Raw genomic sequence first — 26088 nt, 5'->3', positions numbered from 1 at the left:
CTTCACCTGGTGGATCATATTCAGGTGGGTGGCACTTTATCCTGACCACTTTTGAAGCTGACCCTGGTGCTGGCAGAAATCTGGTTCTTTCTGCTAAAGATGTAGCATCCCAGGTCCTGTCCTATCTGTGTGAACCACAATCTGCCTTTAACAAGATCCTCAGGTGGTTCATGTGTACATAAAAGTTTGAGGCAGGGCCAGGGCCTACCTGGGACTCCAGCTTCATGCAGGGGGTCAGGGGAGGAGGCAGGTTCATGGAAATTCACAAGCGCAGCCGCTGCATGAAGGGTGGCCTCTTCATGTAACGCCCACGTGGGCCCTCCTGCACTGGGCCAGAGGCCGTGTCCTTCCAACCAGCTCAAGGGGAGCAAACTCAGTCGGAGGGCGTGGCTGCCACGCACAGCTGTGCCCAGTCTTCAGGGGAGGGGGGAGACGGCCCGAGTGCCTGGAGAGGAGGTGGCCCCAGGGGACAAGGAAGTTGGGAGTTTAGAGAAGGAGCATGCTGGGGAGATGGAGGGGAACCAGGGCGAGGCCCTTGAACACCTGCTGACGTCTGGGCTCCAGTTCATGGCCCCTGTGCGTCTCCTATAGGGAACCTGTGTGCTGGAGAGGGCAGGACAACCCTGCTTTCAAGAGGGGTTCTGTGGGGGCACAAATGGCCAAGAGATCTCTCCCATGACCCATGGGGTCTGCAGTAGCTCAGAGCCAGTATATAGTATATACTGTGTATGTACTGTATATAGTCTATATGGGCTATTTACTATACTATACTGTACACATATATGCTATACATATATATATGCTACACACACATATATATGTGTATACTATATATACATATATATAGTATACTATACAATGTATAGTAAGTAGACAGCCAGTAGAGCAGAAAGAATCCAAGCTCTGGGTGGAAAGTGCATGTGTTGACCTTTTCCTTCCCTTGTAGACAATGAGCTTTGGGGGTCCCCCACAGAGCATGACCACTTCTCTGTGTGGTTGCCCAGCTGTCCCCAGGGCAGCACACTCACCACCACCCAGCTGGCTGTGTTTTTGCCTTGTTCTTGCCGGGTGACAGCATTTTTTCAGTTGACACTTGTTTCTTCAGAGCTGAGGTTGTCTAACTCCGCCGAACTTGAGAAACATCAGATTCCTGGTTCAACACGTCTAGCTTGGGGCCTGGCCATCCTTTTCAACCTGTGGCCCTGAAAGGCCGATGTAGGCGGTCATGGGTCACGAAGGGAAACGCCGGTGGAAGCACGCGGTGGCTCATCTTCCTGTTTCAGTGGGCGCTGGGCGACAGAAAGAAAGATACCCTCTCCCTGCCCCATTTGCAAAGTGGAACCCCAGACACAGGGATGCTGAGCTGGGGGGACAAAAGCAGCCGGAGGAGGATGCTAACACGGTTGGTGCATCTGCCACGGTTGTCCTTTCAGTATTCCCCCCAAATCCTGACACAGCCTGAGACATAGGCACTAGGACCCCACATGGCTGAGAAGGAGCTGGGGTTCGGGGGTTGAGTAGCTTTTTCGAGCTCCCATAGTTAGCAAAAGCTCAGAGCCAATTTCATTCAATTATTTATTTATTTATTTTTTGCGGTACGCGGGCCTCTCACTGTGTGGCCTCTCGCATTGCGGAGCACAGGCTCCGGACGCGCAGGCTCAGCGGCCATGGCTCACGGGCCAAGCCGCTCCGCGGCATGTGGGATCTTCCCGGACCGGGGCACGAACCCGTGTCCCCTGCATCGGCAGGCGGACTCTCAACCACTGCGCCACCAGGGAAGCCCCATTCGATATTTTTTAAAACTATTTTTCGTTGTGGCAAAATACACATAACGTAGAATCCACCATCTTGCCCATTTTTAAGCTTCCAGTTTAGCAGCATCGATTACTCGCATCCACGTTGTTACTCAATCGCCACCACCCGTCCACTTCCAGTTCATTCAATTTTGACATGTTTTCTCACAGCACAAAAACTAGGGAAGCAAAGCTGAGAATCCAGGCTACACATGGAGCTGACGGACTCTGCTTACTGTTTTGGGGCCAAGAGGGCGCTGAAGGGACAGGCCAGGCCGACGTCATTGTTCACCTGTTAAACCTGCTTTAGGGATAAAGATGGTTGAAAATGTCTCTCCTGCAGCCACTGAATTTGCTCAGAGAAGCCACCTGCTGGCACTGAAAGAGAATGCAACAAGCTAGTATTTAAACATTCTTTAAAAAATCACGTTTGCCTCCGTAGAGGAATTCGGTCATTTTGTTAAGTGTTGGATAAAATGGCAAAGCTGTAGGTTATATACCTGTGCATCTATACCTATACATACAAATCTATGCTATATCTATCTCTGTACTTCTATATCTACACCTATACATCTATATCTGTAACTATACCTATATCTCTACCTATACACCTCTGTTTCCATCTCCACTTCTATCTTCTCCACCTCACTTGGTTAGATGTATTTTGTTGCTGTTGTTGTGGTACACGGGCCTCTCACCGTTGTGGCCTCTCCCATTGCGGAGCACAGGCTCCGGACGTGTAGGCTCAGCAGCCATGGCTCACGGGCCCAGTTGCTCCGCGGCATGTGGGATCTTCCCGGACCAGGGCACGAACCCGTGTCCCCTGCATCGGAAGGCGGACTCTCAACCACTGCACCACCAGGGAAGCCTGGTTAGATGTATTTTGAATCTTTCCCTTGTAAACACGGCTCTAAATCACCATGTGCAATGGCTCTACGATGGTGCACCTGGTGAGGTCATCCTCCTTCTTCCCATCTCTCTCATCCCCACCTCTGTGCTCATCCCTCTTCTGCTCTCAGCTTTCCTTCTGCCAGCCTGGGATCACTCACTGCTCTGCCACCTTCCACAAGGAGTATTCCTCCATAGCAGATCAGTGTGCAGTTGGTACTTCAGTGTCTATAATTTTCTAGCCTTCTGGTCTTTTGCAGTTCACATTTTGGTTTTCAAACTAAACTTTAGGTTCTGCTTTTCAATACCTTTGCATCTCTGAAAATACCTGGAAGGATGCTGTGTAGACTGCAGGCTGAGGACGAAGAGGACCAGATCCACAGCCCTGTGTATGTGCATGCATGGGGTGGGGGGCCAGGAAGGAAATTGCAGCAGGTAAGTGTATGGGAGTTTTTAGTCCTACAATCCACATTCAGGGCAATTTTGAGATTTCTCTGATCCTCTCTCTGTTTCTGGCTAGATCTCTTCTCGCATGGGTCCTCATTGAGATGCGGCCCCTGATGTTTCCAACATTCCGCAGTCCTTACCCTTCCCTATTGCCTCACACTTGGTCACTCCATTCATTTTCACTACCTGTCTGACTCTTGGAGTATTTGAGTTTGTGATCTTACCTCAAGTTTTTTCTTAAAGATTTTCTTTGTCAAAGGGGTTTTCTCCCTGAATTGAACATGTTTTCTGTAGGAGTAATTATCATTAATTACATCTTATCTCTCCTTACAGATCTTGACCAAATCCCTCTGCCTTTACAACATTGCCCCTGACTCTCATTATGTTTAATCTCTAACTTCTTTGCATTTGTTTGACTGTATAATCAAATTTTAAATTATACGATCTTATTTCTACTTGCCTGAGACATATACTTCATATATGAATACATAATAGAAATAATAGCCAATACTTAAGGAACATTAACTGTAACAAAACTATTTAAATGATGCTTGTGGTACATCACTTAAATAAAATGACTAAAAATTGCCCACTAGGGATTATTATTTTATCTCTCCTAGTGGGATTTTCACAGAGACAAAATGTAGTTTAAAGGGAGCATGGAAATAACTATAATTTAATAAAGCCAGCCTTGCTGAGTTTTCAGGTCACCCCCCTCAGCCTTGCCTAGCTAGGCAATGCTGAATATATGTTGGTATGGACAAAGTTAACAAAATCGACCAAAAAGCAATGTTTGTTAAATTTCCTCTACTTAACAACTTTTTCCTAATCTTAATTAAAAGCTTTTAATCTGTTAATTAATTTTATCATGACTTTCCATAATGAGCATTTCCCATTTCATTTGTGGTTTTTAAAATGTGCCACAAATTGTAGAAATTCATCTTTAGTATGTTTCATACTCTGATACAATTGGCAAGCCAAGAGTGGGGATTTTGTATTTGTACTTTATGAGCATTTAAAATACCCTGTTCTATGAATATGCATTCTTTACTCATATTCAATTGCTACACTGCTATGGTATCCCATGGTGTTAACTGTCTTTTTTCAGTGGCTTGAGTTTTTTTTTTCTCCTCCTCTTAAGAGAACCTCAGAGAAGAAGGCGGGGCTGAGAAATCTCAAGTTATAAAAGCCTCTTCCTTTTGCAAGTAGATCAGAGGAGCAGGATCTTTGGAGTGAAAGCAAGTCCTGTCTGATAACCTCCACAGGTACGTTATCAACTTTTGCTTTTCATCTTTCCATAAATGTTGCAGTTGTGTAACTTGTAGAATTGATGTTAGTGTAGTGAATCTGAGGAGGGCATCATTTGTTTTTTTCTATGAAGATAAGAAACTAAAGGAAGACAAAATTTGAAATCTCTCCAGGATCTGTGTGGATAAGCAAAATGCTAGTGCACAGGTATCTTCAGTACTCATTTGGATTTATTTAGAAATGTAGAAATCTGTGCTCGATTTTTGAGCGATTTGAAATATATCTGTAGTTTTTTCTCTTTTTTTCTTTTTTCCTGATTGCCAGAGTCAGACATGTCCTCAAATGAACTTTACTAAAAAAGTCACTGGGATCTTAAGTCTGCAACTGACTATCTTACCCAGTCCTATGGTCTCAAACCTACTGGGAACAGAATAAAACAGGTTGTTCTTAAATCAAGACTATGGTGAAACATAAATTAACATCAAGAAAGGATGCATTCAAATGGTCAATATTCTTTGATAATAAAAGGAGAAAGGTATATTTGACTTATTTTTACATACTGTGGTTCCCTTAGTTTTTTTCAGCTTCTGAAACATGCTCGTTGGTTGTATTATTTAGAAGAAACAGAGAAACGCTGAGGAGTTGGATGAATAATTAAAGGTTTTATTTCTATTTAATTTTGAAGCCATTATTGCTAAAGCTGACTTTTTCAGTGTGAAGATTCTTAAGCTGAAAGTAAGAAAATGGTTATTGCTTAATCTAGTCTATATATGTGCTCTGACAAATATGCTTATCACGATAGGAGTTTTAGCTCATTAGTTCCTTAGAGTGTAAAGAACTTTCTTCCAAGGTTATGACATTGGGTTTATAATCCTTTTGAACTTGGAACCAAGTTGTTATCCTCCATTATTAATTTTTAAAGAACTGATGTGACTCTTGGCACCTATAAAGATAATAGGGTTCCAGGCACCATAGGGACTCCCCACTTTTCTCCTTCCAGACAGTACCTTTGAGCATCATCTCCTGCCCCAGTTCTACCTCCGGTCTCTTGCCTCTACTCTTTGGGATAGGATATATGGGATTGATGACCTCAGGAGCCTCCATTGGCTTTTGCCATTTTCCTGTTCTTTACCCATCTATGCAAATCTCAAAAAATGTGGTCGACAGAGGCAATTAGAAAAGCAGGATGATTCTGATAACAAAACAAACCTCATTTCTTCTCTAGGGTTGAAAGACATGTGGAGGCAATGGTGTACATTAACCCTTGCAGGTCACTGTAACTCTTGCAGGTACCGCTCTAGCACTTTTGCCAAAATGAGAATTGAGAAGATTTCTCCGGATGGTGTCATTTATATCTGAAGCCTCTGCAAGTGTCACACTCATCATTACAATGAATAATTGATGGAAGCCAAGAGTGGAGATGGCTGGGGTTTGGTACGGGGCCTTTTGGAACATTCTCATCAGAGCAAATGAACAATTTAGTTCCTCTCTCATTAAGTGTTAATAAGGAGAACTTCTTATTTCTTCTTATTTCAAAAAAATTTTTAAACACAGAGAGACTTAGAACTTGAAAATGACATCGTAGGACTGATTTGAACATGGTGATAGGCAGGCTGAAACACAATTTTGCAAACATGCCAAATGTCATTCTTGTGTTAGGACAATAACATAGCAGATGGATTTTTGCTTTTGTTTTTGTTTTGGGCTCACAGGATGCAAGAGTATTCTGTTGTTGATGGGTGACTTCTAGACCATTTGAAATTATTCATGAGCATCAATGATAAAAATAACACCAGGTCAGCCTCTCCCCCAACCAACAAAACAAGGTTTCTAATTATTTAAATGTTGATAGTGTATTAATATAGTAAAAATGACAATCTATCCTTTCACAAGGACGTATTAAAGCGGCACAAAGGAACTTAAATTTTAAGGATTGGGCTCTCGGGCCAGCCTGCCTGGGTTTGAACGCCGTATCCTCTACTTATCAGCTGTGTGACTTGCGGGGAAGCTACTTAACCTCTCTGTGCCTTGGTTTCCTCAACAGTTTTAGTGGGAAAATAATAATCCCTATAATTCATGAGAAGATTCAAGGAGCTGACACATGTAAAGAGTGAAGCACAGTGCCTGGCACATAATAGGCGTTATATGAGACAAAGCTGTTATTAGTTATTCTTGGCCTGATGAAGATGTATGTCTCATATGCTATCAGGACAAATAGCGTTGTTCATAAACACAAGTTGCAACCACAGAAGAGCACTCAGCCAAAGTTATGTGATGCCGCCTCTTAAGCCTCTTGTCGATTCCATGCTTGTGTTTGAAGAAGATTTGTGTACAAGCTTTGAAAAAGTCTAACTGGTGTTATGTGTAGCATCCTGGTTTAGCTCAGTGGTTCTCCAGTGTGGGACCCTCACCAGTAGCATCCGCAGCATCTGGAAACTTGTTAGAGATGCAGAATCTGGGTCCCACCCCAGATCTGTGGAGTCCTTGAGGTGGGACCCAGCGGTCTGAGTTTGAGCGAAGTCCCCAGTGATTCGGCCTGCCCAGCCATCATGTGTTTCCCTGAGTGGGAAACTGCAGAAGCTGGGCAGCTGTTAGCATGGAGCAGCTGTCCTGATGTGGATGGTAGTCAATATCCTCACGATCTACAGTGAAGTCTGAAAATGTGAGTTTTCAGACTGGTTAAGAATCCACTGTGGTTTTAATTTTCACCGAGGTAACCTTCATGATGGGTATTAGGACTCCATTAATTTCGTCAGACCCATCTGCAGTCTGAGGATAAGGACCGTAAGTAAAAATAATTGAGATCTTGATGAAAATATGAAAGCAAAGACTTTGCATCATTCAGCAAGTAAGTTGAACTAAATCTGGCCAAACTCTCAGACATTTCTGTACCGGGGCCCATCATTTGTCCCTGCTATGGAATTGCCTGCATTGAATTTTACCTTAGTGATGCATCTTCCACTTGCATTCAGGACTTTATAAGAAATAGCCACACAGTTTTGTGCTGTAGGCATTGCAGGGTTATGTCAAGATGTTTCCTATTGTGTGGCCCGGAGTTCTTTTTACATAGAAGTTTATTCCTTCTAACTTATTATTTTGAGATAATAATTTTGAGATTCACAGGAAGTTGAAAAAATAGTACAGAGAGGTCCTGGGTAACCTTCACCTGGTTTCCCCCAAAGGTAACATCCCACATAACCATAGTATAATATCAAAACCAGGAAACTGACACTGGTGTACTCCATAGACTTCACTCAGATTTTACTCACTTGCACGTGTAGACTTTTATGCAATTTTAGCATGCGTAGATTTGTGTAATCACCACAACAATCAAGTTGTTGAACTATTCCATCACTAGAAAAATCAGCCACGTGCTGCCCCTTTACATTCTCACTGTCATTCCCCCACCCCCACCACCTACAGGAGCTCTTTGTACATTGGACTCTGGATTGGGGCAGTTGGGTTTGATCTTGCTTTATGGACGCCGTGAAGCTTGCAGTTGACCATGTTTGTTCCCTTGCTTTGGTCCCTTGTAATTAGGTTGCAGCTTCTAACAATGCCCCACAAGCAGGCTTTCCATGTGCTGGATGAGCCCATCACGTTACCAGTTTCTCTCGTTTTACTCTCTGCTCACTTCTTTCTCTTTGGTTCCTTTGTATTCAGTAATATCTTAGGAGGTATCTTCAAATCCTTGTGCACTGAGATGAAATATAAAAAAGAAAAAAAAAATTAAAGTCAAGGGACTTCCTTGGCAGTACAGTGGTTAAGACTTTGCCTTCCAGTGCAGGAGATGCGGGTTCGATCCCTGGTCAGGGAGCTAAGATCCCACATGCCCTGTGGCCAAACAACCAAAACTTAAAAAAAATTAGAAGCAATATTGTAACCTATTCAATAAAGACTTTAAAAATAGTCCACATCAAAAAAATCTTTAAAAAAATTAAAGTAAAAAAAAAAGTTCCACCATGTCTTCTCCATTTATTATTTAAAGGCATCGCCCCCTTCAAATTCCTGAACTGCTGGAAGTTGTGTGGGTGCCTTTCTACCACCTCCTCAAACTCCTGAGGGTGCTTTCTACTGCATTCACATTTGTATTGGCTGAGGATGCAATTCCTAGGTCACAATCTTTGCCTCCAAAAATTACAAATATTGCCACATCTTCTAGCTTACAGTCCTTCTAGAAGAGAAGTCTGATGTCAGCCTGATTTCCCCCCTTCTGTAATTTACCTTTTTTCTACTATGTGGTTTGTATGGTTTTATGTTTATTCTTACCCTTAAATAATTTCACTGGGTACCTCTAAGCCTATTAATTTGCCTGGTATGAGGCTCTGGGACTTCTTTGTATTGAAGACCCAATTCTTCCCTTAGCCCAGGGAAGAAGATTTCTCCTGTTGACTTTTTTGACTGCTACGTCTCCTGTGTGGAAACTTTTCTTCTTCTGGAAGTCCCTTTGCTTACGTGACGCATCTCCTATACTCTAATACATGTTCCCACGGCTCCACAGAAAGGGGCGAAGCTTCCTGAGGAGCTCCCATCCCTTTGGACAGGTGAAAGCTGGTGCGTGGAGCCTTGTGACAACTCCACCCGTGCTGTCATTACCTAGCAAGCTGCCTGTGTCAGGGGTCCCCGTGAAGGACGCTGTGGGCTGGCATCCCCTGCACATCCGAGCACATCTTCTGGTGTGACATTGGGTCACATGATGATGCCAGTTTTTGCCACCCCTGAGTAGGGTGCCAGCTCCATGCAGAAATAAGGACAGTAGTCCATTCTGGAAGGCAGCACTGTCCTTCTCTCTTTGTCACAACTGCCTTCATTAGACAGTTACTGAACTGGGGAGGCCACAACCTCCCCGGGGTGCTGTCCATGCCCCCGGGAGGCTGTAATCAGAAAACAATAATGAAATAGCAAACTTTCTAGAGCTGAAAACATCAAAACCAAAACTCGAATTTGCATGTAAAAAAGAGCACATAGTGTAAAAAATTTAGACCAATATCTAGTCAGAGTCAATGAAATATTAGAATTTAAGGAAAAGACGAAGAAGCATATAAATGTTGGACAGAAGGAATAAAAGTGAGGCTGCCTCACTTTTCCTTTACAAGATCAAAACCCTAAAAAGAATGGAACTGTTCCTATGGTGTCAGGGGGGAAAAGTGTTGGTCAAATTATCCATGTGTGAATGCAGTAAAAAGGCATTTGCACGGTAAAAAAAAAAAAAAAAACAGAAACAGAAGGAATTTCCTGGAGGTCCAGTAGTTGGAACTCCACGCTTTCAATGCCGAGGGCCTGGGTTCAATCTCTGGTTGGGGAACCAAGATCCCTCAAGCCCGGGGGTGAGGTGGAAAGAAAAAAGAAAAAAAATGAAAAAAAACCACATAGAGTTGAGGGACCACAAGGGGGGAGCTCTCACACCCTGTGATGACAACAGAGCCCAATAGGAAGAAGAAGGACTCTTCTTCCCCCCCTCTCCCCGAGGGGACTAAGCCAGTGAAAAGCCAGGGACTCTGTTTACTACAGCCCTCCCTCCCTTTTCCCTCTATATAGGAGTCTCCTTCCCTTGCTGTGCAGGAACTTGCAAGTGGTTCACCATGGTTGCTGATCCTGAATAGCAATTCTCTGCTGGTTCTGAATAAACCCATCTTTGCTGGAGAAATATCTGGCGGTCTATTTGTTTTAGGTCAACAACATGGATAAGAAGCTCCTAACACACACACCTCACTAAAATCATCCCCAGGGACGCTCTGATGCCGACAGAGGAGTCCAATGTGGACAAGTCGGATATGGAAGCACTCACACTGGACTTGTGGACACCAGTGACACTTGCAGGGCTCAGTCTAAATGAGTGTTGAAAATACAGAATAAAAATTAATATGAAGATAGAAATTATTCTCAAAGGGGAAATCTAGAATCTAAAAAGAATAGCTTACTCGTAACAGCATGGATCTAGATCCCAGATTGAGTGGACCACTGTAGTGAGGTTGGGTGATCAATGCTCAGATGGCAGGCTGTCAGTGGATTAAGAAAAAGCAAACTTTTACCCATACCGACTTAGCGTATGGTCATCGGGGATGTGCAGTTAGAAGGGAGGCTCGTTGTGGGTTCTGTGCCACCATTTTTCCTAAAGTTACTCTGATTTCTTCCTCAGGGTTTCTGCTCAGTCAGATACCTTAGGAGTCCTGCTTTGAATTTTACATTTATAAGACCCCCCAAATTGATGAGTCGTACGGCCAGTCTTGGCACAATGCTATATTCAAAAGATATTCAGGTCCAACAAAGCAAGAACACTGGAAATAAATGTGAGTTAAAGGTGCCACGGTAGGTGGGCTTCTAAGATGGGCCCCCCACCTGTGGAATTCATGGCTATTCACGCCCTCGTGTGGTCCCCTCCCCTTGCGTGTAAGTAAGACCTCGTGATTTGCTTCTAACCAACAGAATGTGGCAAAGGTGATATGCAATGTCACTTGCATGATTAGGTTACGAAAGATTGTGACTGTGTCTCGCTGGCAGACTCCGTCTAATGCCTTGTCAGCTTATATGCTTTGATACAGAAGCCGCCACGTTAGAGAGGCCCTGGTAGCCAGACACTGAGGGTGACCTCCCGCCAACAGCCAGTGAGGTACGGGGGCCCCTGGTCCAACAGCCCTCAAGGAGACGTATCCTGTTAACAGCCACGTGAGCTGGGAAGCAGGTCCCCCCAACCCCCACCCCACCAACCCCAGCCCCAGGCTTGAGACAAGACCCCAGCCCCTGCTGGCATCTGAGTGCAGCCTGTGAGAGCCCCCGAGCAGAGAATCCAGCTCCACGGAGCCCAGATGCCTGACCACAGAAACTGCGGGCTCATAAGTGTGTGTCATTGTAAGTAGTCACATTTTGGGATAACTTCTTACACAGCGATAGCAGCTGATACTAATGGCTGGACTCTAAAAAAATCCAAAAGATGCCGTCCACCCATCTTGCTAAAGCCTTACTCACCGTGGCAGCCGCCTTCCCCATAGAGTCTGTATATATTCTCGCCTCTTCCTCTCCACTCGCCGAGCGCTTCCTCTCTCACCACCTCTCCCCACATTCTACCTGTGTTCCCTGTGACTGTCTCTGCATCCTTTTGAACGTAAACCTAGTTAGCTCCCCTAGGCCACTTCTAAGTTTTCACCCTGCAAGGGCCTCAGGAGCTGAGCAGATAAAACACAAGTTTCCTGGTGACACGGGAGGGAGTGGTCACGACACTTGTGAGTCCCCGTTCCTGACTCTTCCTGCCACAGCGATTTTCGTCCCGCTCCTTCCTGACTCTTCTCATGAAGCCCCGACGCTAGTAATAGGAGTATTGATAAAAGCACCGATGTCTACATTACTCAAGCACGTGCCAAGCTTGCTGTAGGAGCGTCCTCTTGAGTCCTGTCACAACCAAGCCATGGGGCAGGGAGACACGTTTTTAGAGATCAACGAGCTGAGACCCAAAGGGGCTAAGTGAGCTGCTAGTCAGTGGTGGAGCTCAGTCCCACGCTTGGATTTTCCTGACTCCCAAACCCAGGCTTTTGTTTTGTTTTGTTCTCTGTATCTCTACAGTCCTCATTTTCCTCCGAGTTTGATTGTATTAATAATAGATGTCTCTTGGTGTGTTTATCTGAATTCCTCTTGACATTGTACTCTTCATTATTGAAGAAAAGTACATGTTTCATTTTTGCCTGAACTTTTGAATCTCTGGCCCGTGTTATGACACTAGCGCTTTCCTGATGCATTGACCTACCCTACGATCTTTTAGAAGTAGAATAACAGGGTGAACTGGGTTTGATTTACATGAAATTCTCATCAGACCTCATATACACGTTGCGGGGCATGCTTGGTGTTGTTTTACTGGTGGATTCTACTTGGGGAGGTCCCCTCGGTGGGGTTAGTCCACATCCAGTGCCACCATTTTCCTGACTCCATTTTCCCACTCCTCAGTGAGAATTTCATTAATTTATAGAAATACATTCAGATACAGTTAAAGGTGAAGCGAGAAGATGGTCTAGCCTTGAAGTTCATGCTCGTCAGCATTATACTCCACTGCCCTCCAAATGGGTGGAGCATCAGTGCCAAATACCCCGTTTCCGATCCAGAGAAAGACATAATATCCGAGAGAGAACTTTGGTGAGGTTTTAAGACCATAACAATTATGTATCATGCTTATATCATGTCATGTTACGTTGTGTTATAGTTTGGGAGCTATGAAATCACATATTCCAAGATGTATGTGAAATGCCAACCCCTAATCGTTGGGGTTATTGGGAATAAGTCCATCACCTTTAACTTCTGGAGCTTGCCAAAACACCTATAAACTCACTTTTCCTCAAGTAAAGTAGTGCTTTCTTACCAATTCCAAGAGACGGAAGCTGCAGACATCCGCTGGCTGCCTGTGCAGTTAAGGTGACCCGGAGCAAACCTGCAGCAGAGCTCCAGAGCAGATGTGTCCAGCTGCTCTTCAGCAGCAGAAACCTTTCCTCAGGGGGAATCTGCTAGGACCCTGGAGATGTAAGTCTGATGAAGCAGCACTGCTCCCACTGACGTGGGGAGGCATCCCTGAGCCCCTCACAGGCGCAAAGCCCGAAGCCCCGCCTTTGAAACCACTACTCTAGACTCAGATTTTTCAACAACTATTTAGTTTTTTTTATTTTTACATCTTTATTGGAGTATAATTGCTTTACAATGGTGTGTTAGTTTCTGCTTTACAACAAAGTGAATCAGTTATACATATACATATGTTCCCATATCTCTTCCCTCTTGCGTCTCCCTCCCTCCCACCCTCCCTATCCCACCCCTCCAGGTGGTCACAAAGCACCGAGCTGATCTCCCTGTGCTATGCGGCTGCTTCCCACTAGCTATCTACCTTACGTTTGGTGGTGTATATATGTCCGTGCCTCTCTCTCACTTCGTCCCAGCTTACCCTTCCCCCTCCCCATAGCCTCAAGTCCATTCTCTAGTAGGTCTGTGTCTTTATTCCTGTCTTACCCCTAGGTTCTTCATGACATTTTTTTTTCTTAGATTCCATATATTTGTGTTAGCATACGGTATTTGTCTTTCTCTTTCTGACTTACTTCACTCTGTATGACAGACTCTAGGTCCATCCACCTCACTACAAATAGCTCAGTTTTTTTTCTTTTTATGGCTGAGTAATATTCCATTGTATATTTAGAGTTTCAGAGCCCTGAAAATGTATGCAGTGTCCCCAGCCAATCTCCTCTCTGGGGCAGACTTGGCATTTTTTCTCTGGAGTACAAGTCAGACAGTCCAGATAAGACCAAGGGCCTGTGGCCGGTGGGATGTCAGTTTCATGTCCAGAAATGATTTCAAAGATATGATGTGAGAGAACAAAAATGCCCCGATTGTCATCAGTATTTATTATGTTATTGTTGACTCTCTTTTCCTTTTACCTTCAGTTTATCGTTTATCCTCAATCGATCATTTTAGTGCTGATGGCTTCACCGCTCCTGCCTACCTCCACAAAGTCCTACTCCATGCTCTGCAGTCATCATAATTATTACATTATTATATTTTCCCTGTGGTTTAATCTCTCCCTCTCTGCTAGTTTTCCTCTGCCAAGATTTAAACATGATCCCACATCTTGGGAGGAAACAAGTCAGCCACGGACCCTCCCTTCCCTTCTAGCTACCCACCCGCCACGTGCTCTTGTGGATGGAGATGCCGTCTCTGGTGGTCCTCACTCTCTCATCCCACTTACTGAAATGTTCTCACTAAGGTCACTGGTTCTCTTAGCCTTGCCCAGCCTCTAGACACTTTTCCTATTTATTAAATATATTTTCCAGATTATTTAGGAAATATATTTAATTTGGGCAAATATAAAAAGTGAAAGAATAAAATTAAAATCACTCACAGTCCCAGCCCCACATATGGCAATGGTGAACACCTTGGTGTATTTACTTCCGTGTGCCTTATACACATTATACGTAATGCATTTACATCCCTTACTTCGATAGCTGCCCTTCCTGAAGGTGGGTCATATGTCAGCTGCTGAACCACCTTTATAGGGAAGCTGAGAGGGTGAAAGACCCACTCAAGGTCACAGAGTGAGTGACTGAACGCGAGCTGACCATCTCTAAAGCCAGAGCTCCTGACCATGGTGATTTCTTGCCTCCGGCTTTTTTTCTACTCACAATAAATCCTATGACATTTTCCATGTCATTAAAATGCACCCACTTCATGGTATCATCCTTTTACTTCTTCTGGGTGTAATGTGCTCCTACTGATGGAAGTTTAAGTCATTTCTAATCTTTCCTATGAAATGAATATCTTTTGAGTATACCCTTTGATGTGTTTCTGATGATTTCTTTTATCTAGAATTCTCCAAAGCCAATTCACTGGGTCAACGATGATAATACTTACATGTCTGGCTACATTATTGCCACATTCTTTCGCAGGCAGGAAGATGATTTTTACCCCCCCTGCAATGATACGAGAGTGTCTGTCCCACTAAGCTCTTCCCAACATCAAATGCTGTCATCTGAAATATCTCCCCTGGGTGTTTCATCACCGTTGGACTTTTCTTGTTTTTATTACTAGGAAGGCTTAGCATGTTTCTGTGTTTATTAGTGACTCGTGTTCCCTTGTTTGGTGGCTTTGGACTCTTTGGCCCATCTTCTCCACTGGATTTTGTGTGGTTCAACCCAGTGGTGTGATTTTATGACTTTTCCTTAGCGTGGGATGCATCGACTGGTTTCTCCCTGGTGTGGCTTTCATTCCCTCCTCCTTCTACTTTTCCAGTTCACCCCCTTTCAGGGGCGGGCCACCCTCTTTCCCAAGGTTCCTGGGGGGCCCTCTGGACCCTCTCCTCTCCTCTCCAGACCCCTCTGGAAGCCCTTGGTCCTTGACTTATGTCCCTCCTCCTGGAAACCCCTTTCACACCGAACCCTTAGCTCCTGCCTGTGTTTAGGAGATGGATAAACGGTACACCTGGAATACCTGGTCTGTGGGATGGTATGAAGAACGCCTGGACTCATAATTCAACACCTTGAACATCCCCTGGCCTCAGAAAACCAGTTAGAAACGAACATCGAATAAAGACATGTGAAATGTCAGAAAAGGGCAGATTCTGCATTTCTCACACAGCTTTCCCATTTCTTATTTGACTGAACTGTGATGAAAAAGCAAAAATACGCTTTTCTCCGTTGCAACGAAATAAGCAGTTTTTTCACCGTGAGCAAATGAAATCATTTCCTGACTGTCGGTGCCCTACTTAGAAGCCATTTGCTGTATGGGGATCATAGGAAATACCTTGCAGGACTGATTTGCGGTTTTGCCATAATGTATGTAAAGTACCAATTAATACTCTGAGCCTCTCCGTGAAATGCCTGGGGAGAGAAGTAAAAGAAGCGCTTCTTGTTTTAAACAGCCTGGCCTGAGGGTTCTGAGTGGGCTTTGAAGAAGCGTCGGTGTCTGTGGCCTGGGAGGGTTTTGAGGCTGGGACAGGTGACCTGGAGGAGGAGACAGGCTGAGGGCTCAGGAGTCGTGTGGCTGAGCCTTAGGGTCTCAGGCCTTTCCTCGTGCAGGGGGTATGGAAGGCGAGTCGGAAGTAATTTGCAAACTGAAAGAGGATTTTGAGGGTGGGAGGGAGTGTTATGTAATCACTTAGATTATTCGCTCAATCAATACTGGTGCAATTCTACTCTGTGCTCTGTGCCAGGCTCTGGGAATACAGTGCTGAACAGATAGATCTGTTTTTGTTTTTGTTTTTTGCGGTACGTGGGCCTCTCACTGTTGTGGCCTCTCCCGTTGCGGAGCACGGGCTCCGGACGCACAGGCCCAGCGGCCATGGCTCACGGGCCCAGCCGCTCCGCGGCATGTGGGATCTTCCCGGACCGGGGCACGAACCCGCGTCCCCTGCATCGACAGGTGGACTCTCAACCACTGCGCCACCAGGGAAGCCCCTAGATCTGGTTTTTGACTTAAGTAGGCAGACAGGGGCCAAACAGATCATGTAACAAATCAGGATGCACACGGCTTGGTGGAGGGGATATGGTGCTTCCAGAACAGGCCACCAGGCACCTGCGCCAGCCTGGGCGTCAGAGGTACCTCCCTGAAGAGATGGTGTATAAGGCCCGTAGGATGAGCGGGAGATAAGCAGCTGGGCAGGGTTTGAGGAAGAGGGTTCCAGACAGACGGTGGGACCTAGACGGGAAAAGCGGGGCCCCGTGAGGAACCTGGCCCAGAAGGAGAGGGAGGTGGGTGCCGTCATGCGGGGGAGGCAAGCAGGGCCCAGGTGGCAGCTGCGGGCCACTGGAGGGGCTGGAGAGGGGCGAGGGGGTGTGACTGCCACTTGGATGTGGTGATGATGGAGGCGAGGGTGGGGGCAGAGGTCACAGGCAGCTGGGGGAGCTTGGTCCCAGGAGGAGACACAGGGAGGCGGGGTGTAGGAGAAGGATGATGCTCTTGTTCTAGAAACGTCTTGTTTGCTGTGTCTGCCGGACAGCCTGGGGATGTGGAGTAGCTCTCTGTGGATACGGGTCTGAGATAGTGTTTGGGAGACAGGAGGGACGGGTGGCTCCTGCAGCTGGGATGGAGGGTCTGAGCCCTAGAAGAGCAGGGGGCAGCCCGGAGGCATCTCCGTGGCAACTGAGGCTTCTGGGATGCCCGGGCTAATGGCCTGCTCTCCAGGCTGGGAGGGAATTGTTGCCGGGTGTCCTTGGGAACCACGTGCCGGCTCCGAGTCTCAGGGTGACCTGGAGCACACTGGCCCTCAGGCCCTACCGCCCCTGTGGGTCAAGGTCCTTCTCCCACTTCACTTGACCGCATCAGGGCAGAACTCCTCTCTGCTGCCAGCCAGCCGGTCCTCTAGCTGCCACAGCTGCTAGCTGCAGTTCTGCAAGTTCCTTCACTACAAATCCATTAACTTCGAAGGAGCTATGATGCACCTCCTATGCGTAGTGGTCTGGGATGCGGGATCCCACCTCCCATAGGAGAGGGGAGCGCACCCAGGAGGGCCCTGCCCAGACGGGAGCGGTCAGGCAAGGGGTATGGAAGGACTGAACTCAAGCTGGGTCCTGGAGGACGAGAAGGAATGAAGCAAGGAGAGCAGAGGCAGGGGGACCAATGTCCTTTGGTGGTGGGGGGCGGGGCGGGGCTGGGGCATGGCAGACAGCGAGAAGGGGAGGGCATGGCGGTAAAGCTTTCAGTGAAGCCCGTCCACCGTTTGTGACCCCATCTTACCCTCCCTGCCCTTTCTCCACAGGGGAACAGATGTCCTTCAAGGGCGCCCGGCTTAGCATGAGAAGCAGAAGGAACGGCACGCCGGACAGCACCCGGACCCTGTACTCCAGTGCGTCTCGCAGCACAGACGTGTCCTACAGCGAGAGCGTGAGTTGAGCCACGCCCCACCAACCCGCTGATATGTCAGAAAGCAGCCCTTTGCAGCTAGGATTCTTTGGGGACCAATACTCCTTCTTTAAAAAGATCATATCTCAACGTATGGCATTTCGTTCTGTGGATTATTTTTGTCGAATGTAGAGGCCTTTTCTTATCTGTGTAGTTTTTCAGGCATTCCTGTTTTGAAGATTGTGACCGCAACCTTGAGTTGCTAAAGAATGTACTTATTTGGGGCCTTTTTAAAAAAATAGCAGTGTTCATTTCTGCTGTAGAGCAAAGTGGTTCAGTTACACATATATATACCTGCTTTTCCACATGTTTTTCCATTGCGGTTTACTACAGGAGACTGGATATAGTTCCCTGTGCTGTACAGTAGGACCTTGCTTATCCATTCAAGAATGCACTTGTTAAGTGACTTTTATGAAATCCTAAATACTGCACTTTTAATATTCCTTTTACTAGCTAATGCTTGGTGTCCTTGCTTCCAGCCCTGTGGGTTCACCTTGGAAGTGATTCTTGAAGTCCTTTTCTTCAACTCTAAGGCCGGGGGCTCATTCTGGGTCTGCATTTGTTCTCGCCGTAGCTTCTAGCTGTTCTCCACAGCATCTCTCTCCTCCTTCCAAGCCCGTGTCCACACTGCTTTCAGGACATAGAGGCACACTGAGCTGTTGCTTAAGGGTGAGCGGACTCAGGGTGGGGTGCCCGGCAGGAGGCTCCCCGCTGGGCTGCGCTGCCCCTTCCGTCCCTCAGCCACCTCTAGTGGTTCCCGCAGGCTTTCTGTTCACTCTCACGTCCTAGTGAATACTCTCATTTGTCAGGAAATAAAGACAACGTTCCAGTCTGGTACCAAGCTTCCGCCGACTAGAGTGTTAAAAGTCGGGGTGGTGGCTAACTTTGGAAAAAGGAAGGAGGAGGGACTGGGTGGGGGCTTCTGGGGTGCTGGGCATGTCAGTATTTTGATCTGCTGGGTGGGGTTCTTGGGGGCGCCCGTGCACTTGCCACTCCCAACACCCAGCGCCTCCTTAGATTTTGCACCTGCCGTCACCTTGACCCTGGTCCGGTGAGAATTACACAGTGGGCAGAGGGCGCTCGTGGCCTCTCCAATGCCCCCTCCTCCAGCCTCCAGCAGTGACGGACTTCTGGGAGGGCAGAAAAGGCCTTTCCGGATCATACTTGGACGCAGGCATGGGTGTCTCTGGGAGACAAAGGCTGACTCTCCCTTGCCATTCTCCTTTGGGCTCCCATGGGATTTCTGGATGGATTTCCTGCTCCCCTCAGAGAAGCCAGCTGCCCTGTGGGTAGAATTTCTGAGACCACCTAAGTACATCCCAGTTATGGGGGGGGGTCCTGTTTGCCCCTGAGACTACACACCTTTGCAAAGTACATTTTTCAGAGGGAACTTTTTTTTCTTTAAAGGCCTTTATTTTTTAATTAAAAAAAAATTGTTTTGGCCACACATCATGGCATGTGGGATCTTAGTTCCCTGACCAGAGATCGAACCCATGCCCCCTGCAGTGGAAGCGTGAGTCTTAACCACTGGACCGCCAGGGAAGTCCCCAGAGGGAACTTTCAGCAACAAGGCAGTTTTTATCACCACCCCTCCTCCACCATCATCGATTTCACAAGCTTATACACATAAGCTTATACTGTTGAGTTTTCTTCATCTGTGTTAAGTAGACTTAAAATTAGTGAAGAGCTAGAAAATATTCTGAGGAAGAAAGGGCATCACAGGTTTTCAAAATTTTTCACGTTCAGATGAGTGTAGGATTTATTTTTGCTCTCTACATTTTTATTATTTGTAGAAAAGAACATGCAAATATAAATTCCCAGCCTAAGGAAGAATAATAAAATGAACACGCTTGCACCCACCATCAGCCCTTTTCAGGAGTCCCCCACGTGCCCTCCGTGCCAAAGGCGACAGCTATCCTGAATTTTGTGTTCCCTGGTCCTGCTTTTATTTATAAGCTTATGATTTGAATATATGTCCCTAAACAATACATGGCTTTGTTTTGTCTGTTTTGATATTTGTGGAATTACACAGTAAGTATTCCTTTGTGAATTCACTTCTTTTTTCTTTCCTTTTTTTTTTTTACATCTTTATTGGAGTATAATTGCTTTACACTGGTGTGTTAGTTTCTGCTTTATAACAAAGTGAATCAGTTATACATATACATATGTTCCCATATCTCTTCCCTCTTGTGTCTCCCTCCCTCCCACTCTCCCTATCCCACCCCTCCAGGTGGTCACAAAGCACCAAGCTGATCTCCCTGTGCTATGCGGCTGCTTCCCACTAGCTATCTATTTTACGTTTGGTAGTGTATATATGTCCATGCCACTCTCTCGCTTTGTCATAGCTTACCCTTCTCTCTCCCCATATCCTCAAGTCCATTCTCTAGTAGGTCTGTGTCTTTATTCCTGTCTTACCCCTAGGTTCTTCATGACATTTTTTTCCTTAAATTCCATATATGTGTGTTAGCATACGGTATTTGTCGTTCTCTTTCTGAATTACTTCACTCTGTATGACACACTCTAGGTCTATCCACCTCATTACAAATAGCTCAATTTCGTTTCTTTTTATGGCTGAGCAATATTCCATTGTATATATGTGCCACATCTTCTTTATCCATTCATCCGATGATGGACACTTAGGTTGTTTCCATCTCTGGGCTATTGGAAATAGAGCTGCAATGAACATTTTGGTACATGACTCTTTTTGAATGATGGTTTTCTCAGGGTATATGCCCAGTAGTGGGATTGTTGGGTCATATGGTAGTTCTATTTGTAGTTTTTTAAGGAACCTCCATACTGTTCTCCATAGTGGCTGTATTAATTTATATTCCCACCAACAGTGTAAGAGGGTTCCCTTTTCTCCACACCCTCTCCAGCATTTATTGTTTCTAGATTTTTTGATGATGGCCATTCTGACTGGTGTGAGATGATATCTCATTGTAGTTTTGATTTGCATTTCTCTAATGATTAATGATGTTGAGCATTCTTTCATGTGTTTGTTGACAGTCTCTATATCTTCTTTGGAGAAATGTCTATTTAGATCTTCTGCCCATTTTTGGATTGGGTTGTTTGCTTTTTTGTTATTGAGCTGCATGAGCTGCTTATAAATTTTGGAGATTAATCCTTTGTCAGTTGCTTCATTTGCAAATATTTTCTCCCATTCTGAGTGTTGTCTTTTGGTCTTGCTTATGGTTTCCTTTGCTGTGCAAAAGCTTTGAAGTTTCATTAGGTCCCATTTGTTTATTTTTATTTCCATTTCTCTAGGAGGTGGGTCAAAAAGGATCTTGCTGTGATTTATGTCACAGAGTGTTCTGCCTATGTTTTCCTCTAAAAGTTTTATAGTTTCTGGCCTTACATTTAGGTCTTTAATCCATTTTGAGCTTATTTTTCTGTATGGTGTTAGGGAGTGATCTAATCTCATACTTTTACATGTACCTGTCCAGTGTTCCCAGCACCACTTATTGAAGAGGCTGTCCTTTCTCCACTGTACATTCCTGCCTCCTTTATCAAAGATAAGGTGACCATATGTGTGTGGGTTTATCTCTGGGATTTCTATCCTGTTCTATTGATCTTTCTGTTTTTGTGCCAGTACCATACTGTCTTGATTACTGTAGCTTTGTAGTATAGTCTGAAGTCAGGGAGCCTGATTCCTCCAGCTCCATTTTTCGTTCTCAAGATTGCTTTGGCTATCCGGGGTCTTTTGTGTTTCCATACAAATTGTGAAATTTTTTGTTCTAGTTCTGTGAAAAATGCCAGTGGTAGTTTGATAGGGGTTGCATTGAATCTGTAGATTGCTTTGGGTAGTAGAGTCATTTTCACAATGTTGATTCTTCCAATCCAAGAACACAGTATATCTTTCCATCTATTTGTATCACCTTTAATTTCTTTCATCAGTGTCTTATAATTTTCTGCATACAGGTCTTTTGTCTCCTTAGGTAGGTTTATTCCTAGATATTTTATTCTTTTTGTTGCAGTGGTAAATGGGAGTGTTTTCTTGATTTCACTTTCAGATTTTTCATCATTAGTATATAGGAATGCCAGAGATTTCTGTGCATTAATTTTGTATCCTGCCACTTTACCAAATTCATTGATTAGCTCTAGTAGTTTTCTGGTAGCATCTTTAGGATTCTCTATGTATAGTATCATGTCATCTGCAAACAGTGACAGCTTTACTTCTTCTTTTCCAATTTGGATTCCTTTTATTTCCTTTTCTTCTCTGATTGCTGTGGCTAAAACTTCCAAAACTATGTTGAATAAGAGTGGTGAGAGTGGGCAACCTTGTCTTGTTCCTGATCTTAGTGGAAATGCTTTCAGTTTTTCACCATTGAGGATGATGTTCGCTGTGGGTCTGTCATATATGGCCTTTATTATGTTGAGGAAAGTTCCCTCTATGCCTACTTTCTGTAGGGTTTTTATCATAAATGGATGTTGAATTTTGTTGAAAGCTTTCTCTGCATCTATTGAGATGATCATATGGTTTTTCTCCTTCAGTTTGTTAATACGGTGTATCACGTTGATTGATTTGCGTATATTGAAGAATCCTTGCATTACTGGAATAAACCCCACTTGATCATGGTGCATGATCCGTTTAATGTGCTGTTGGATTCTGTTTGCTAGTATTTTGTTGAGGATTTTTGCATCTATGTTCATCGGTGATATTGGCCTGTAGTTTTCTTTCTTTGTGACATCCTTGTCTGGTTTTGGTATCAGGGTGATGGTGGCCTCGTAGAATGAGTTTGGGAGTGTTCCTCCCTCTGCTATATTTTGGAAGAGTTTCAGAAGGATAGGTGTTAGCTCTTCTCTAAATGCTTGATAGAATTCGCCTGTGAAGCCATCTGGTCCTGGGCTTTTGTTTGTTGGAAAATTTTTAATCACAGTTTCAATTTCAGTGCTTGTGATTGGTCTGTTCATATTTTCTATTTCTTCCTGATTCAGTCTTGGCAGGTTGTGCATTTCTAAGAATTTGTCCATTTCTTCCAGGTTGTCCATTTTATTGGCATAGAGTTGTTTGTAGTAATCTCTCATGATCCTTTGTATTTCTGCAGTGTCCGTTGTTACTTCTCCTTTTTCATTTCTAATTCTATTGATTTGAGTCTTCTTCCTTTTTTTCTTGATGAGTCTGGCTAATGGTTTATCAATTTTGTTTATCTTCTCGAAGAACCAGCTTTTAGTTTTATTGATCTTTGCTATCGTTTGCTTCATTTCTTTTTCATTTATTTCTGATCTGATTTTTATGATTTCTTTCCTTCTGCTAACTTTGGGTTTTTTTTGTTCTTCTTTCTCTAATTGCTTTAGGTGCAAGGATAGGTTGTTTATTCGAGATGTTTCCTGTTTCTTAAGATAGGATTGTATTGCTATAAACTTCTGTCTTAGAACTGCTTTTGCTGCATCCATAGATTTTGGGTCGTCGTGTCTCCATTGTCATTTGTTTCTAGGCATTTTTTGATTTCCTCTTTGATTTCTTCAGGGATCACTTCGTTATTAAGTAGTGTATTGTTTAGCCTCCGTGTGTTTGTATTTTTTACAGATCTTTTCCTGTAATTGATATCTAGTCTCATAGCGTTGTGGTTGGAAAAGATACTTGAAACAATTTCAATTTTCTTAAATTTACCAAGGCTTGATTTGTGACCCAAGATATGATCTATCCTGGAGAATGTTCCATGAGCACTTGAGAAAAATGTGTATTCTGTTGTTTTTGGATGGAATGTCCTATAAATATCAATTAAGTCCATCTTGTTTAATGTATCATTTAAAGCTTGTGTTTCCTTATTTATTTTCATTTTGGATGATCTGTCCATTGGTGAAAGTGGGGTGTTAAAGTCCCCTACTATGAATGTGTTACTGTCAATTTCCCCTTTTATGGCTATTAATATTTGCCTTATGTATTGAGGTGCTCCTATGTTAAGTGCATAAATATTTACAACTGTTATATCTTCTTCTTGGATCGATCCCTTGATCATTATGTAGTGTCCTTCTTTGTCTCTTCTAATAGTCTTTATTTTAAAGTCTATTTTGCCTGATATGAGAATTGGTACTCCAGCTTTCTTTTGGTTTCCATTTGCATGAAACGTCTTTTTCCATCCCCTTACTTTCAGTGTGCATGTGTCTCTAGGTCTGAAGTGGGTCTCTTGTAGGCAGCAAATATATGGGTCTTGTTTTTGTATCCATTCAGCCAATCTGTGTCTTTTGGTGGGAGCATTTAGTCCATTTACATTTAAGGTAATTATCGATATGTATGTTCCTATTCCCATTTTCTTTATTGTTTTGGGTTTGTTATTGTAGGTCTTTTCCTTCTCTTGTGTTTCTTGCCTAGACAAGTTCCTTTAGCAGTTGTTGTAAAGCTGGTTTGGTGGTGCTGAACTGTCTCAGCTCTTGCTTGTCTCTAAAGGTTTTAATTTCTCCATCAAATCTGAATGAGATCCTTGCTGGGTAGAGTAATCTTGGTTGCAGGTTTTTCTCCTTCATCACTTTAAATATGTCCTGCCAGTCCCTTCTGGCTTGCAGAGTTTCTGCTGAAAGATCAGCTGTTAACCTTATGGGGATTCCCTTGTGTGTTATTTGTTGTTTTTCCCTTGCTGCTTTTAATATGTTTTCTTTGTATTTAATTTTTGACAGTTTGATTAATATGTGTCTTGGCGTATTTCTCCTTGGATTTATCCTGTATGGGACTCTCTGTGCTTCCTGGACTTGATTAACTATTTCCTTTCCCATATTAGTGAAGTTTTCTACTATAATCTCTTCAAATATTTTCTCAGTCCCTTTCTTTTTCTCTTCTTCTTCTGGAACCCCTATAATTCAAATGTTGGTGCATTTAATGTTGTCCCAGAGGTCTCTGAGACTTGTCCTCAGTTCTTTTCATTCTTTTTTCTTTATTCTGCTCTGCAGTAGTTATTTCCACTACTTTATCTTCCAGGTCACTTATCCATTCTTCTGCCTCAGTTATTCTGCTATTGATCCCATCTAGAGTATTTTTAATTTCATTTATTGTGCTGTTCATCATTGTTTGTTTCAACTTTAGTTCTCCTAGGTCCTTGTTAAATGTTTCTTGCATTTTCTCTATTCTATTTCCAAGATTTTGGATCATCTTTACTGTCATTACTCTGAATTATTTTTCAGGTAGACTGCCTATTTCCTCTTCATTTGTTAGGTCTGGTGCATTTTTATCTTGCTCCTTCATCTGCTGTGTGCTTTTCTGTCTTCTCATTTTGCCTATCTTACTGTTTGGGGTCTCCTTTTTGCAGGCTGCACGTTCGTAGTTCCCGTTGTTTTTGGTGTCTGTCCCCAGCGGCTAAGGTTGGTTCAGTGGGTTGTGTAGGCTTCCTGGTGGAGGGGACTAGTGCCTGTGTTCTGGTGGATGAGGCTGGATCTTGTCTTTCTGGTGGGCAGATCCACGTCTGGTGGTGTGTTTTGGGGTGTCTGTGGACTTATTATGATTTTAGGCAGCCTCTCTGCTAATGGGTGGGGTTGTGTTCCTGTCTTGCAGTTGTTTGGCATAGGATGTCCAGCACTGTAGCTTGCTGGTCGTTGAGTGAAGCTGGGTGCTGGTGTTGAGATGGAGATCTCTGCGAGATTTTCGCTGTTCGATATTATGTGGAGCTGGGAGGTCTCTTGTGGACCAGTGTCCTGAAGTTGGCTCTCCCACCTCAGAGGCACAGCACTGACTTCTGGCTGCAGCACCAAGAGCCTTCCATCCACACGGCTCAGAATAAAAGGGAGAAAAAGTAGAAAGAAAGAATTAGTAGAAGTAGAAAGAAAGAAGGGAGGGAGGGAGGAAGGAAGAAAAAAAGGAAGAAGATAAAGTGAAATAAAGATAAAATATAATAAATTTATTAAAATAAAAAAATTATTAAGAGAAAAAAATAAAAAATATTAAGAAACAAAAACAAACCAACAACAAAAACGGACGGATAGAACCGTAGGACAAATGGTGGAAGCAAAGCTATATAGACAAAATCTCACACAGAAGCATACACATACATACACACTCATAAAAAGAGGAAAAGGGGAAAAAATCATAAATCTTGCTCTCAAAGTCCACCTCCTTAATTTGGGATGATTGGTTGTCTATTCATGTATTCCACAGATGCATCAAGTTGATTGTGGAGCTTCAATCCGCTGCTCCTGAGGCTGCCGGGAGAGATTTCCCTTTCTCTTCTTTGTTCTCATAGCTCCCGGGGCTCAGCTTTGGATTTGGCCCCGCCTCTGTGTGTAGGTCGCCGGAGGGCTTCTGTTCTTGCTCAGACAGGACTGGGTTAAAGGAGCCGCTGATTCGGGGGCTCTGGCTCACTCATGCCGGGGCCGGGGTGGGGGGAGAGGGAGGGGCACGGAGTGCGGGGCGGGCCTGCGGCGGCAGAGG

At 44.3% G+C, this 26088-nt stretch overlaps 1 protein-coding gene across 1 annotated transcript in view; it reads left to right on the top strand.

The window, feature by feature from the left end:
- Positions 1-4179: 4179 nt before the first annotated feature.
- TRPM8 (transient receptor potential cation channel subfamily M member 8) overlaps positions 4180-26088 on the top strand; it is a gene marked incomplete at its 3' end in the record, with an annotated part of 102295 nt that continues 80386 nt past the window's right edge. Inside the window, exons 1-2 of the mRNA XM_082658517.1 lie at positions 4180-4393; positions 17590-17714. Coding sequence (XP_082514643.1) covers positions 17598-17714 — 117 coding nt within the window. The 5' untranslated portion in view covers positions 4180-4393; positions 17590-17597. The remainder of the gene's footprint in view (positions 4394-17589; positions 17715-26088) is intronic.

Source organism: Grampus griseus (genome assembly GCF_964374135.1).
Source record: "Grampus griseus genome assembly, chromosome: 7".
NCBI lineage: Eukaryota > Metazoa > Chordata > Mammalia > Artiodactyla > Delphinidae > Grampus > Grampus griseus.
Note: the sequence above shows the minus strand (reverse complement) of the source record. Positions and strands in the feature narration are given on the sequence as shown.